This window comes from Camellia sinensis, chromosome 9, assembly GCF_055761805.1.
Source record: "Camellia sinensis isolate YWXY chromosome 9, ASM5576180v1, whole genome shotgun sequence".
Lineage (NCBI taxonomy): Eukaryota > Viridiplantae > Streptophyta > Magnoliopsida > Ericales > Theaceae > Camellia > Camellia sinensis.
Window position 1 is genome coordinate 80210920 of NC_138969.1, and position 12991 is coordinate 80223910.

A 12991-nucleotide genomic window follows, 5' to 3' on the forward strand; every position below is an offset into this window, starting at 1 on the left:
CACATTTCTTCACATATTTCTCTGAGTCTGCTTGCATATATGGCCACCAATATCCTTGTGAAATAGCCCTGTAAGCTAGCAACCTTCCCCCTTGATGACTTCCACACACCCCTTCGTGTATTTCGAACAAGAATGCTTCTACTTTGCTGGGATGAACGCACTTGAGGTAAGGCCCAGAGAATGACTTCTTGTATAATGCCAAAGATGGAGATAGCCAAAATCGCTGCGACTTTGCCCTTATTCTGTTGGCTTCTTTTTTCTCTTCTGGTAGGATGCCGTCTTTTAGGAACAGGATGATGGGATCTATCCAAGAAGGGCCTAATTCTGTGCAGCATACTTCTTCTGCTTCGGGGTCTTCTATGCTTGGTCTTGGTAAGAAGTAGATGAGTAATGGATGAGGGATTGATGTATCTGCCATTGAGGCAAGGCCTGCTAGTTCGTCCGCTCGGCTGTTTTCCTCCCTGCCAATTTGTTCTATCCTTACTACATCAAATTTCTTGATCTCTGTTCTGACTAACTCTTCGTACTTGGCCATTCTGTCGTCCTTTGCCTCGTATTCGCCAGAAATTTGGTTTACCACCAGCAGAGAGTCACTGTATACCATTAGTTCGGTGGCCCTCATGTAGTATGCCGACTTGAGTCCTGCGAGAAGCGCCTCATACTTCGCTTCATTGTTGGATACTGGGAAGCCAAGGTTGATTGCTTGCTCTACAACCAGGCCGTTTGGAGAGATGAGGACTATGCCAAGCCCTGCACCATGCCGGTTGGACGCTCCATCCACAAAGAGCTTCCACATCTCTCCAACGAATAACTTCCAGCAAGTGGAGGGGTCAGATGATGTCGTGGGGTCAAGGATGGTGTTTTCTTCAAGGTCCATGTTTGCTGTCTGCCCCTCGTCCTCTGATTGAACTGTTGGTGAGCCTTTGTTTGTCTCTTCCTTGTTGTCCTTAGTATGGTCTGCCTTGGTGCTTGATTGACTACCCTCTACTAGGGGTTGCGCTATTCCGGCGTCAACTTCCGTCCCTAGATCGGTTGTGTCAGTTAGGTCGACTGGGCAGATATGATGACTTTCAGGAGTAAACTCTGCGACGAAGTCTGCCAAAGATTGGGCTTTTATTGCGGTCTTGGGTTGGAACTTGATGTCGAATTGTCCCAACTTTACTGCCCACTTCAAAATTCGCCCACTAAAGTTCGCCCTTTCAAACAGAGCTTTTAGTGGAAAGGCTGTGAGGACGACTATGGTGTGGGCGTGAAAGTAGTGTGCCAATTTTCTGGATGCCATCATTAATGCTAATGCTAGTTTCTCCAAGGGCAAGTACCTTGTTTCGGCTCCCAATAATGTCTTGCTGACATAAAAGATGGGCAAGTGTTGTATTCCTTCTGCACGAACCAACACAGCGCTAACTGCGTGCTGAGAGACGGCCAGGTACAAAAAGAGTTCTTCACCAGGTACTGGAGTAACAAGTAGTGGTGGGGAAGACATGTACTCCTTCAAGCTTTCTAGAGCTTGGTCGCATTCTTCATCCCACTCAAACTTGGCTTTTAAAGCTTGGAAGAATGGTCGTAGTCTGTCTGATGACCTGCTTATGAACCGGTTGAGTGCAGCCGCCATACCAGTGAGATGCTGCACTTCTTTGACTGAGTTTGGTCTCTCCAACTCCTGGATTGCTTTAATCTGAGAGGGGTCTGTTTCTATACCCCGGTTGGTCACAAGGAAGCCCAAGAATTTGCCAGATCCAACTCCGAATGCGCATTTGGACGCATTGAGGCGCAACTTGTGTTTCTTCAGGATCTGGAACATCTCGCCTAGATCTTTAAGATGGTCATTCTCATCCTTGCTTTTGACCACCATGTCGTCGATGTAGGCCTCCATTGTTCTGCCTAACAATGGTTCAAACATCTTGGTGACCATCCGTTGGAATGTCGCCCCTGCGTTCTTTAGGCCAAAGGGCATGACCTTGTAGCAATATAATCCCCTTGGTGTCGTGAAGGATGTGACCTCCTGGTCTGGTTCATGCATGGCGATCTGGTGGTAGCCTCTGTATGCATCCAGGAAGCTAAGTCGGTTATGCCCTGCCGTTAGGTCCACCAGTTGATCTATCCTTGGTAGAGGAAAGCTATCTTTTGGGCACGCCTTGTTGACTGTTTTGTAGTCGACGCAGACACGCCATTTACCATTCTTTTTTGGCACTACAACTGTGTTGGAGATCCATCTTGGGTAGTGCACTTCTCTTTTTGCTCCTGCCTCCAGCAGGTTGCCTACCTCTTCCGCCACTATTTTGGCGTGGTGGAGTGCCGATCTGCGTGTGCGTTGAATGACTGGTCTGGCAGATGGGTGGACATTGAGTTGGTGACTGATGAAGCTTGGATCAATGCCTGGCATGTCGTAGGGTGTCCAGGCGAACACTTCGATGTTAGAGGTCAAGAATTCCAAGACCTCTAATCTCTCAGTGCTGGACAATGACGAACCGAGCAAAAAGAACTTATCCGGGTTCTTTTCATCTATCTTTACCTCTACCAAGTTCTCCACTGCTTTTTGGTCTGCCGCTTTGCCGATGTCTGCAAATAGTTCATTACTTTCTGGTTCTTCCACCGAATGAACGTATCCTTTGGCAGCTCGGCTTCCATTCGCTGTGGCGAAGCATTGTTTTGACATGATCTGATCGCCATAGATTTCTTCAATTATGCCGGTGTCGTTGGGGAACCGCATTACTTGGTGGTAGGAAGACGCCACCGATCGCATGGCATGCAGCCATGTTCTTCCTAAGATGATGTTGTAAGTGGAGGGGACCTTCAATACCCAGAACTCCACTTGTTTCGTTACGCTTCCTGCTCTGACCGGAAGAATTATTTTGTCGACGGGCCACTCTGGCATGGAGTTGAATCCAATTAGGGGGGAAACTGCAGGCGCCAAGTCTTTGTCTTGTAGCTTCAGTTGTTTAAATGTGTCGTAGTACATGATCTCACATGAACTACCCTAGTCAATCAGAATCCGCTTGACGTCAAAATCCTTGACTCGGAGAGTGACGACCAGAGCATCATTGTGAGGACAGTATATTCGATCCAGGTCTTTATCCGAAAAAGACATGACGTTTGTTGCTTCTGTCTTCCCTTTCTTGGTGGCAGGTTGGGCACTTAGCACTTCTCTAAAGTGCTCAGCCTTTTTGATTGAACCTCTGAGCTCGCATACGCGCTCAGGTTCAAAAACTCCATGAATTACATTGATAATGCCTTGAGGTGGTGCGTCGAGCGGCATTCCATTGGGGTTGTTATGGTTTTGGGGGGCTGGCTGCGTCCCTCCTTCAATGTATTTGTCCAAGTGTCCTGCTGCCACCAATTCTTCAAAGTGCTGTCTCAGTGGCGTGCAATTCTCAGTTCGGTGCCCCTTTTCTTTGTGGAAGGTGCACCGTGATCTGTCGTCATAATTTTTCTGAGCTTTCCCCAGCTTGGCTGGCCATTTGACAAAAGGCTCATCTTTTATTTCGCTCAGAATCCGATATATTGGTTTTTTGAACACCGTTGTTATAGCAGTGCGGATTTTCAACCATCTTTTGTCTAGGTCTTCTCCGTTATCTCGTCTGCCACGCCCGTTTTTATTCTGCCGATCTACCGTATTGACCTTTGCTGAGGTCTTCTTTTCTGGTACTGCGGTTGCACTAGATTTTGCTTTGGCACGTGCGCCATCCTCTTCTACCCTGATGTGCTGATGCACTCTCTCCATCAGGGCTTCCATGGTAAGGGGTGGTGTCATGGTGATCGAGTCCCTTAGTCTGTTTCCGACTGGAAGGCCTCTTTTATACTGCGCAATGGCTAGATTGGTGGGGCAGTCTCCAATCTGGTTGAATGTCTCCCAGTAGCGACTGTTGTAAGATCTGAGGGTCTCTTTTTCACCCATGTCGATGGAGAGTAACTGGTCTATCTCCACCGGCGTTTTAGTGTTTGTTCGAAACCTTGTTACAAATGCTTCCGCCAGTTGAGCCTATGAGGCTATGCTGCCTTCTAGGAGTTTCTCGAACCAAGTCAAGCCCAAGTCGCCAAGGCTTGATGGGAAGAGTATACACATTAAGGCCTCGTTTTGCCTGTACACAGCCATGACTTGGCGAAAGTGGCTCAAGTGTGAATACGGGTCCGTCTTCCCTTCATATGTAGTGAATTTCGGCTGAAGGAAGCCTGATGGTAGGGGCGCGTTTTCGATTGCTGGAACAAATGGCGAAGTCTGTAGTCTTGCCAATGCTTTGTCCGTTGGTTCGTAGGCCGGTCGCGGTATTGGCATTCCAACCTCGACGCTTCCATGAGTCCGAGGAGCCAACCGCTGTAAGGCCGAAACTCGTTGTGGATCCCTTGCCCTGGCATCCTCCTTGCATCGTGCTTTTTCTTCGAGTACGGTTCGTAAGTCGGATGACCTGGGCAGCTCTGTCTGTCTAGATCTGGTTTGGTGTGAATGTGAAGGCCAATACGTGCTTCCTTCAGTATATGATCTTTCGGATCTCGTCTTCTCAGACCTGGAGTGACGAGTCCTGGAAGATAAGGAATGAGTGTCGCCTGTCCTGAGGCTTCTGCTCCCTCCTTGGGAGGGTGTAGTATTCCTACTACGATTCTCTGAGTGGCGAGGGGGCGTCTTGTGCTTGCGCCCCTCTCCTGTCGCCACATCTTTTGTCTTCATCTGGCGTTTCAAAGCCTCCATGTCCGCCGCTATCTTCCGAATTAGTTCATCTTGCTCCTTCACGCGATCTTCCAGGGCTTGAGGATCAATCATCCTCCTTTGCCTGTCAGGACTTTGAGAGTGACGAGGGCTGTTATTCCGCCTTCCCCTGCCACTCCTCCTGGAGTTATGTTGTTGGGGCTCTAGATCTGCCATAGGAGGGACAGAGGGCAATCCTTCTCGCCTTGCGCCCCCGTCTGGAGTTAGCCCGTCGACGACGGACTGCGGTAGTTCTTCAATGTGTGCCATTGATTTGAGAAAATGAGGAGCTTAGTCAAGAGGTTTTTGTTCTTGTCTGTTTCTTCCCCCAGACGGCGCCAATTGTACGGGGAGGAAATAATTCTCCTCGTATAATCCTGTTGACCAAGTCCACGCTCCTCCGTACGACGTCGCTTTATCACCTGAAAACACAAACGTGAGCTAGCCGACGGGTGTGTGCCGGAAACCTCTCCGATGCCTAAGTCAGTAAGCTTGACAAATAGACAAAGTTTTATGTTCTCAGAAAGAATTGTGTTCAATTACCTCCTCCAAGGTGATGTTTGTGAGCTTTTATAAGTTTCCTGTGACACAATCCTAGTAGGACTTGTATTTCTCCATGCAGAGTCCTCCTAGGATTCATACTCCTAAGGATAATGCTTATCCTTTTACACCCTCCCCCACTGCTTAAACCAAGTGGGATGGTTTTCACCATGGCCGAACTACTACATGACCGAAATAAGCTTGGCTATGCAGAGCCACAGAGAAGGCCGAACTGTCCTTAGCTCGGTCTTCTCCTCCAACTCCTTATCTCGGCTTTCCCCTGTTCAACCATGGTGTGTTTAGATCAAACTTCCAAGTAGCAAGCTCTGACCGACCTAACCAAATTATGACACGACCGGACTAAATGTAAGGCCGGACTTACTTCAAATCGCCACCAGACCGGAGTTGCTTTACACATTCTTGAACCGGAGTAACCACACCTCTCCTGGGCCAGAATAACTACACTTCTCCTGAACCGGAGTATCTATGCCTCTACTGGGCCGAAATAACATTACGGCTTCTTACCGATTCCTCCACACTTTGGGCCGCAGGGCCCAACTCACAGCTCGGCCCAATTCTTTCCCAAAAATTACCCTCTCAGGTGCAACCTCCCATTTTCCTTTTTTTTATTTTTCCCCTTATATATATATATATATATATTATGCAAGTACTTATGTAATATTTTATAATTTCATTCATGCATTTTAGGTTAATTTTTGATATTTTTGTGATATTTATTGTGCTAAATTTGTGTACTTGGTTATAAAATCAGTAAAAATGATTTGTGTGATACTTTTTTGTGTTAAAATTAACTTTATTTTGTTGGTAGAGTTATGGATTGTGAAGTTGTGGATTGTGAAATCCAGTTCTTGGTTGTGAAATCAGGAGAATACAGTGAGTGAGGGTTTTTTTTTAGGGAAATGTTAGGTTTTATGAAGAATTTTCATGAAAACTGTCATGAAAATTATCTGCACCGTTATATCAGGTATGTGTCTCATGATCCAACGGTGCAGATGGTTTTCATGACAGTTTTCATGAAACGTAGCAGGACCCTTTTTTTTAACGAAGGAAGTGGAATAGTTGAACTTTGTTTAATAGCTAAAGGTGTTTGGAATGATTTAAATAAGTATATTTTTAATTTTATATAAAAAATAAATTAAAAAAATAAAGATCCGATATAACTCAATAAAATAAAATACACTTTTTTAATACATTTCAAGCACTAAGGGTGTGTTTAGTTTATGTTTTGAGATAAATTTTTAAAAAAAAAATTGGAGAGAGAGTTTAGAAAAAGAATTTAGTTCGTTTGGTTGTATGTTTTGAAAATAATTTGAGAGTTTTGGATGATTTGATATTTTCTTATAGTTAAGTAGATATATATGAGAGAAAAAATGATTGAGAAAAAAAAAAAAAGAGAAAAAAAGTAATTGATTAATCTATAGGAGAGAAAAAGTGATTTTGAAAAAAAAATTTCAAAAATTATATCTTGAGATACAAATCAAATAAACCCTAAATTTCTCACAAACTTTGCCATTATCACATACTTTGACAACCATTGGAGACATTTTTCCTTTTTTTTTTTTTTTTTTTTTTAAAGCTGCCATATTTTGGCAATAGCAAAATCTAGGTAACGTTTGGTGCAGTTTTAAAATTATGATTTAAGTATGAAAAATTTAATTGATTATGAGTTTTGAAAAAAAATTTGAATCAAATTTGAAATTTTTAATGTGACATATGATATTTGATTCAAAAACTTACCATTCATAACCAAACACATGATCTAAAATTCTATTCAAAATTCATAAAAAAATTTAAAAAAATATAAAAATTACAAATGTTAAAAAAATAAATACTATTCCGGTCAACTAACCAAATGTGCAATAATTGGGCAAACATATTTATCAAAGTAAATATAAAATCAATTTTAAAAAATTATAACCAAACATTACACTAAAATTAAAGAGTGAAATTAAAATTAAAAACCTCTCAGCAATAATTGCTCCAGCTAATACTAACAGGACAAAGTGGGATTTTAGAGAGAGAGAGAGAGAGAGAGAGGGAGAGATGTTAAGGTGGGACTTTGAGCTGTGCAATGCAACGGTGGGGTTGGTGGCCGCTTGGCTGGCACTGTCTCCCTATTTATATAGGGGAGGACGAAACCACTTAACACCATAGACTTGCCAGATTATTGGACCCTACTACCCATACCATCGTCGAGTCCGGATTCTCGGCCGCCCTACCCGGCAGCCCCCCAAAACGACGTCGTTTTGGGGGTTTTTTTTTTTTTTTTTTTTTTCTTTTCTTTTTCGTCTTCGTCTGGCTTTCTCTCTCTTCGAAACCAGACCAGAGGGGAGGGAGGAGAGGAAGAGGAGAGGAAGGAGGAGGAGGAGAGGAAGGAGGAGGAGGAGGAGGAGGAGGAGGGAGGGAAGGGCCGGACTGGAGGGGGCCATAACCAGTGGGGGAGGAGGAGGAGGAGGCGGAGGCGAGGCGAGGCGGTGCAGCTGCGGCGACGGCGGTGCTGCGACGATCCGGATCGAGCGACGATCGGACGGCTGCGACGGCCGGCGGCGAGGCGACGAGCTGCGATGGCGAGCTCGCAGCCTCCTCCCTCCTCCTTCCTCCCTCTTCTCCCTCTCCCTCCCCTCTGGTTCGAAGAGAGAGAAACGGCAGAACGAAGACGAAGAAGAAAAGAAAAAAAAAAAAAAAAACAAAAACCCCCAAAACGACGTCGTTTTGGGGGCTGCCGGGTAGGGCTGGCGGGTAGGGCGGCCGAGGATCCGCGTTCTACCATCGTCGTCCTCTTCCTCTTAAAAAGCAAACCTTTTCGAAATAAATAAATAAATAAATTAAGACATTATGGATGTGTTTGGTAATGTTTACGTTTTCAGTTTATATTTACAAAAATTTTATAAATTATTTTTTATTTATTTTTAGAAAAACATAAACTACAAACGCGTTTGATAATTAACAAAATGCTTAAAAAAATTTAAAATATAAAAAAGAGTAAGAAATGGCGAGTGGTGGCAAGTGGCGGGGGAAGACGATGGTGGAAAGTAGTGACAGTAGGTGGTGGGTAGCTGGTGGTGGTGGTGGTGGTGGTGATGGGTGGGTGGGTGGGTGATGGTGGCGGGTGGTAGCGAGTGGGTAGTGGTGGTGGTGGTGGTGGCAGGTGGGTGGTGGTGACGGGTAGGTGGCGGGTGGTGGTGGTGAGTGGATGGGTGACGGTGGCAGGTGGTGGGTGGTAGCGAATGGGTGGTGGTGGTAGGTAGGTGGCGAATGGCGGGTGGTGGCAGGTGGTGATGGTGGATGGGTGGGTGACGGCAACGGGTGGTGGATGGTAACGAGTGGGTGGTGGTGGTGATGGTGGCGGGTAGTGGATGGTAGTGGTAGGTGGGTGGCGGATGACGGGTGGTGGTGGGTGATGATGGTGGGTGGGTGGGTGATGGCGGCGGGTGGTGGCGGCGGCGGGTGGTGGTGGCAAGTGATGGTGGCGGGTAGGTGGCGGATGGTTGTGGTGGTGGTGGGTGGGTGACGGTGGCGGGTGATAAGTGGTAACGAGTAGGTGGTGATGGCGGATGGCAGGTGGTGGTGGTAGGTGGGTGATGGTTGTGGTGGTGGGTGGTGGTGGCGGGTGAGTGGCAAGTGGGTGGTGGGTGGCTGGTGGTGGCAGCTGGTGGTGGCAGGTGGGTGGTGAGTGGTGGTGGCAAGTAGGTGGTGGTGGCGGGCGGTGGATGGTAGCGGCGAGTGGTGGGTGGTGGCGGTTGGATTGCAGGTGGGTGGTGGGTGGTGAGTAGTGGTGGTGGTAGTGGTGGGGGGTGGGTGGTGGCGGCGGAGACGGAAGACGGTGGTGGAAAATGGTGGAGGGTGGTGGCTAGTGTTGAGTGGTAAAAAAAAAAAAAACTGAAAATTCAAAGTGGAAATACATTTTTTGTGTTTTCATTTTTTTGTCAAATTTATAAACTGAGACCACTGATTTATAAATCAAAAATTTTACCAAACAAGTTTTATTTGAGTTTTTAAAATTTTTATAAATATAAACAGAAAACTGAAAACGTAAGTGTTACCAAACGGCACCTATTTGTTTCACAGGTTTAGAAAAAAAATTTAAAAAGAGAAAAAGACAAGTACATAAAATATAATTATATTTTAATTACATTTCAACCCAAATCTTCAATCAAAATCCAAAACCCACTATACACTCCCAGGCCAGCAAGTTTTATCCTTCCAACAAAAATAACAATTTAAGACGGAAGAAACCAAAAACTCAAAAAAACCCAGTCAATAGCATATACATACAACTTACAAGGTCAGCTCCTCCTCATCACTGGCTCATTTTTTTTTTTTTCTTTTTTTCTTCTACCTCTCTCTTTTTATCATAAACCTCCAAATTTCTCAACCACTCCGTACAGACAATCAAAACAATTCCAATATTACAATCAATGATCATAAAACACTGTAGTATAATTATAAAACCTAATCTCATGTGAATACCTCTCTAACTAAGGACTCAAAATAGAAGCTTCTTGCCTTTGTTCTCTCAAATAACTTAGTAGTGTTTCAGCCTGCAAAACCAACCAATTAGGCATTAAAATTCATGCTGCCCGTCAAACATCATCACAAGGAAATTATAGGTAATTTTTACGGAAAATGTTTGGTGATCTGAATTTTTATGACTCGAATGGTTCAAATGTGTCAATACTATGTCTTTTTTTTTGAGTGTTTCAAGCTATTTAAATCATGATTTTTCGGACTAGCTAACATTGTTAAATTTTTATACATATAGTTAACCAATAGATATGAACATAGATGGCCAGAGTCTTTATTGTTCATGCACGGACGAGCTCCATAACGTCTGCTTCGAAGTCTTATTAGACAATGGAGGATGTGAAAAATATAAAAATTCTAACTTAACGTTAAAATAAATGATATAAAATTAAACTTTTTATTAAATTTTTACTCAAAATTAATAATTTTTTTTATTCAACGTTGGAGATACGGTTACCCCAAAAAAAAATACAAAAAAAAAAAAAAAATAATAATAAGAAAAAAAATAGTGTGAAATTTCACTAAACTGACCTTGTGCTTGGCTTTTGCAGTACCAGTTTGAGCAAGCGCTGCCAATGGAGGAATCCCACCTTCCCTGACAAGCAAACCCCTATTCCTGACACTCTCACCACACAACTGCAACAGCGTCATCACGGCGAACTCCTTCCCTTTCGGCGACCCATCCTCGATCACCTCCACCAACGCCGCAATCCCCCCTTCCTCCACAATCGCCTCCTTTCCTTCCGCCACCGCCGCCAAGCTACTCATCACCACCATCGCCTTCTCCGCCATTTGCTCCGCCGCCACCAGCCCCACCACCGCCTGCACCGCCCCTGCCTTCACCGCCCTCTCCTTGTTCACCTTCACCGTACACAGCTTGTACAGCGTCGTCATCGCGTCCTTCTTCCCCCTATTCGATCCATTCATCAACAGCGTTATCAATGGCGGAATCGCTCCGCAAGCTCCGATCGAAATCTTGTTCTCGTCGATCAACGACAAGTTCAGCAACGCACATGCCGCGTTCTGCTTCGATGTCTCTGTACCTGTCTTCAATACGTAGATTAGGGCTTTGATTGCTCCGTAGCTCGTGATTCGAGCCTTGTTCTCTTCCAGAAGTGAGAGATTCAACAACGCCGTCACTGCGTGTTCTTGCGTCATCGGATCTGTACATCTGAGCAGAGGAATTAAAGCTGGTACGGCACCGGACTCGCCGATCAACGCTCTGTTATCGGACCGGTTCTTCGCCAGGAGTCTCAGTTTCGCCGCCGCCGATCTCTTCACTGCGGTCGACGGGGATCGGAGACCGTCGATGCAGATTTTCACCGTCGGTTGGAGATCCTCCGGTGATATACTCTCGATAATCTCCGTCGAGAAACTGTCGCGGTCGAGAAAACCGGCGCATGGCTCTGAAACGGGTTCGGGATTCGGATCCGATGAATTTTCCGGCGCCGGAATAGTCGCGAGCCTCTGTAACTCGCCGGAAATGTCGCTGCTACAGACCGAGAAGTCACTGAAGGCTTGAGAAAGGTCGAAGAAGTCGGTGTCGGAAGAAGAGGAATTGACCGACTTGTTAGTCCGACCCGCGAGCTCGCCGAGCCGCAAGTCGACGACGGAGTCGGTGAGGTTTTCGGAGACACAGGTCGAGGCCGATTTCTGGGGAGCTGCGCCGGGGAAGGAGCAGGTGTTGTGGTTGGTTTGGTAGAGGTTGGACCGGACGGTTCGCATGGACCGGCCTAGAGACCTCTGAATCTTAGTACAAGAGACTGAAGATGGACTGTAAAACGGCGGTGTTGTGGGTAAGTGACTGGGATTGGAGTGAGAATCTTGTGGAGAAACCATTGATGAAGGCACAAAGCTTGATGGGTAAGTGTTCATATATATATATATATATATATATCTATGTATGTGAAGTGAGTGATTTGGTTTTAAGAAATTTTCATGGTGAAAGCAATAAGAAGTGATCAAAAGAGGTTTATACTTTCTAACGTATAAGTGAGGGAGATTGGGACCAAGAAAATCTTGCAATAGTGAGGTGAGTGACTCAAATGAGTGATACAAAGAGGTTTGAAATATTAATGGTGGTGGCGTATCTGAGCTTTGAAGAAGAATTAAATAAGTGGATTTTACGGGTGTGTTTGGTTTTTTTTTTTAGAGATAAATTTAAAAAAAAAAAAATCTTGAAGAGTGAGTTTGGAAATTTTTTTTTGATTTGTTTAGTTATATATTTTGAAAATAATTTGGAGTTTAGGAGTTTTGAATGATTTGATATTTTGTTATAATTGAGTAGATATATATATGAGAGAAAAAATAATTAAGAATGAGAGATGAGAGAGAAAAAAGTGATTGATTAATATGTATGAGAGAAAATTATTTTGAAAATTTTTTTCAAAAAATTTGAACTAAACAAAAAAAAATTAAAAAAAATTCAAATATTATATTTTGAGATACAAACCGAACAAGCCCAATGTTTGGTGGCATTTTTGGTTATAAGGGGTGTTTTGGAACACAATTATAAGCTGCTTTTTTACTTTTAACTTATTTTGAATCATGTCACTTCTCATATTTTTTAAAAAAAATAAAAAAATTAATTTTTAATTATCTTATCAAAATAATCCTAAGTTGAGGCTCGACTTATTGGACATATGAGTTCGTTTGAAAATTGAGTTGTTTTTTTAATTTTTTTGATTTTTTAACTATTTTAGTCTGGAATTAAAAAGTCTCGTTTAAAATATTTTTTTTAATTTTTTATAAAAAATATAAATATATATAATAATTATAGATTAAATATGATATTTTATTTTATTAAATTAAAAAAAATTTATTTTTTTATTTTTTTATTTATGGTGATAAACCCAAACAAAATAGCTATTCAACATGATCACAAACCATTCAAAACGCCAAGATAGATAGTTAAAAGGCAAGTGTGGGCCTTGGTTAGGGGTTTGCTTTTGGACGCATAGTTGACCAATGGCATTGATGTTCACACGGGTCTCTGTCGAATTGGGATCCTCCCCTTGAGGCCCCTCCTTCATTCCCTCCTTGTAAGGGCCTTCGGGTCCACTTTGAGGCCCAGTTTTGATAATCCAAACCGTCCATATTTTTAGATTTATTTAGTATATCATACCTGTAAAAAATCAAGTTGATCGAATATCATAAAGTATGTGTTCGGAAAATTATTTATTAAAAAATAGTTTGTAGTCCCAATTTTCTGAACGCATACTTTCT

The 12991-nt window shown here is 43.6% G+C and overlaps 1 protein-coding gene across 1 annotated transcript; it reads right to left on the reverse strand.

Moving 5' to 3' along the window:
* Positions 1 to 9324: 9324 nt before the first annotated feature.
* Positions 9325 to 11852, reverse strand: LOC114288074 (uncharacterized). The gene is made up of 2 exons (XM_028231561.2): positions 10298 to 11852; positions 9325 to 9783 (listed from the first exon to the last, which is right to left on the reverse strand). Exons 1-2 carry the CDS (start codon positions 11639 to 11641, stop codon positions 9721 to 9723), a joined length of 1407 nt encoding a protein of 468 aa, XP_028087362.2. The 5' UTR covers positions 11642 to 11852; the 3' UTR covers positions 9325 to 9720.
* Between the last annotated feature and the right edge of the window lie 1139 nt (positions 11853 to 12991).

Bases quoted from the DNA above. Each gene is read 5' to 3' on its own strand.
- LOC114288074 (XM_028231561.2), bottom strand. From the start codon at position 11,641: ATGAACACTTACCCATCAAGCTTTGTGCCTTCATCAATGGTTTCTCCA. The intron at 9,784-10,297 runs GTCAGTTTAGTG...TTGGTTTTGCAG, and splicing joins CTGCAAAAGCCAAGCACAAG to GCTGAAACACTACTAAGTTA.